Source organism: Geospiza fortis, unplaced genomic scaffold, assembly GCF_000277835.1.
Source record: "Geospiza fortis unplaced genomic scaffold, GeoFor_1.0 scaffold88, whole genome shotgun sequence".
NCBI lineage: Eukaryota > Metazoa > Chordata > Aves > Passeriformes > Thraupidae > Geospiza > Geospiza fortis.
In genome coordinates, this window is record NW_005054434.1 from 1670507 (window position 1) to 1672737 (window position 2231).

Consider the following 2231-nt stretch of genomic DNA (forward strand, 5'->3'; position numbering starts at 1 on the left):
TGTTTCTCTTGCAGAAGAGAAGGAAAGATTTTACAAGCTTTTTATTTTTTTCAAAGGATAAGCTCAGCAACAGTTAATTTACACTACAGAAAGTGGCAGCACTTATCAACAACATAATATATTTACTCTCCCCCCCACCCACCCAAGGGATTTGTATAAGTCTGGGTCAAAAATCCAGATGTCAGATTCTTATCTAAATGCAAACGAGTAAAACAGGCCTTGAAAATACCATGAAGTCAAATTGACATTAACCAAGCACTTTTCCTGCTGTGAAGCTTCCCTCTCCTGGGACTCTGATTTAACTTGAAAAATGGGAGGAAACATTTACATTTATATTATGAATGGAGTTTTTATAAACAATTTACCTTCCCTTTAGACATAACTAAGATGCAATCTCATTTGGGAGGAGGGTGATTACCACACTAACAATACCTAGACTAATTTCAGTAAGGCTAAAAGCAATGCTGAGTCCTTGAAGGCAGGGCCAAAACTCCTCTTTTCTTTCCCATGTGGGTCCAGCTTCTGACAATGTGTCTTCCCATAAAACCTTTCAAAGGTCTGGCAGCAGTCTGAGCTTCTCTGCTTCAAGAACAGAGCCCAGATTTTTTGGGAACATTTCAGGTACAAGTTGTGCAACAAAAAGGCTGCAGCAAGGATGGACATTGTCACCTCTGAGCACCTTACTGCAGGAGCCATTAGCAGCAGCTCTCTCAGCCTGTGCCATCCTGCTACCAGGCTTTCTTAGGAACACAGATGCCCATCAGCACCCCTGGCAAGTTCCCTGTGTGATTCACTACCCTCAACCTACTGCACAGCAGAAGGTCTCATGGAAGAAGCACAAGGGAGGGAATGAACTTTTACATGAACTAAGAAGTTTAGTTTCAGCCTAGCCCCCATGGAGGGCACACATCAGAGTCACAGCTGTGGGTCAAATTCAGGCACAAGGCAGAGCAAGGAGCCACAGGCAGAGGGGGCTGGCATGCTGTGTGCAGCTCCACCCCCAGCCTGTGTGCACAGCAAGGACCCAGAAATAAACCTGCTAACTCACATCAATGGAGCAGCCAAGGAGAGAGCCTTTCTGGAGTGCCTTCTGGATGATCTTGAAGAGGTTGGGGGGTGGCTTCTGCAGCTCGTACCACTCCGCGATGCCACCGGTGAAGTCCTCGAAGCCTTCGGTGGTGGTGCCACCAGAGAGGGACTCATAGGAGCCATTCAGCCTGCACAAAATGGGGGACAGACACAACCATCAGGCTCCCTGTTCTCTTCTTCTCACACACACACACAACCATCAGGCTCCCTGCTCTCCCCTTCCTTCAGGAGAGGCACTCAATGTGCCAGCTGTCACAGCATTGCTGCTTTCAGGAGCATTACAGCAGCTACAAACGTGCCCCTCCATTCAGCTTTGCTTCTTACACCTCTGTACTTGGAAAACCCAGCACAAAATATTAAACAATCATGCCTACACCTTGCAGGTTCAGTCATATCAATGACAGGAATCATGAACACTATCTGAAGAAAAAAAGAATATATATTAAAAAAATCAAGACCAAACAATTTGCCTCTCTAGTTCCACAGTCTTTAAATCCCTTTAACAGTTATGGGTCTGAATTTCAGCAGATCGAAATTTTTTAAATCAAGTCAAATAGTAGAGTTAGAGGATAGAACTCCTCTCTGGCCAACCCAAAAATGGAGATTCAGGTATGAGCACTGAACACAGACCTGGGCACACGGACTGATGTGCTCTGCACACTGAAGCACCGGTAGCTGCCAGCCCCTCAGAGGTGCATAGAGCCCATGAAATGGAGCTTCCCAGGCCCTGGTTGACAGCAGACTGATCCTAGAACAGCCTCACCACGAAATGCAAGAGCTGCTTTTCTTGGCTAGCAACAAATCCAGTGCTTTTGGCTCCTTGTCTCAGGCATCTGTCAACAGAGCTGTACCAAGGAGCCATTGTGGGATACCCCAGCAGAGAGCCATTTCCTTGGATACCCTGGGAGCTGCAAAGGCTAACAATCAGACTGGCACTCTGAATGCACAGTCACCATGCAGCTGGGGGTGCTGTGGGGGATGTGAGAGGGGGGAAGCCTGGCTCCTGACTCACTTGGCATAGGCCTTCTCCAGCAGCGCGCTCCAGAACTCGCTGCCCTCCGCCGAGTGCACGAAGAGCAGCTCCCCGTTCTTGGTGGGCAGCCTGTCGTCCACCACCACGTCCACCCACTCCCCATACTGCC

General features: G+C 48.2%; 1 protein-coding gene across 1 annotated transcript in view; it reads right to left on the reverse strand.

Annotated features, from left to right (window-relative positions):
• The window catches only part of CAPN2 (calpain 2), a 23979-nt gene that overhangs the window by 14110 nt on the left and 7638 nt on the right, over positions 1–2231 (reverse strand). Inside the window, 2 exon segments of the mRNA XM_005427040.3 lie at positions 1049–1217; positions 2102–2231. Coding sequence (XP_005427097.2) covers positions 1049–1217; positions 2102–2231 — 299 coding nt within the window.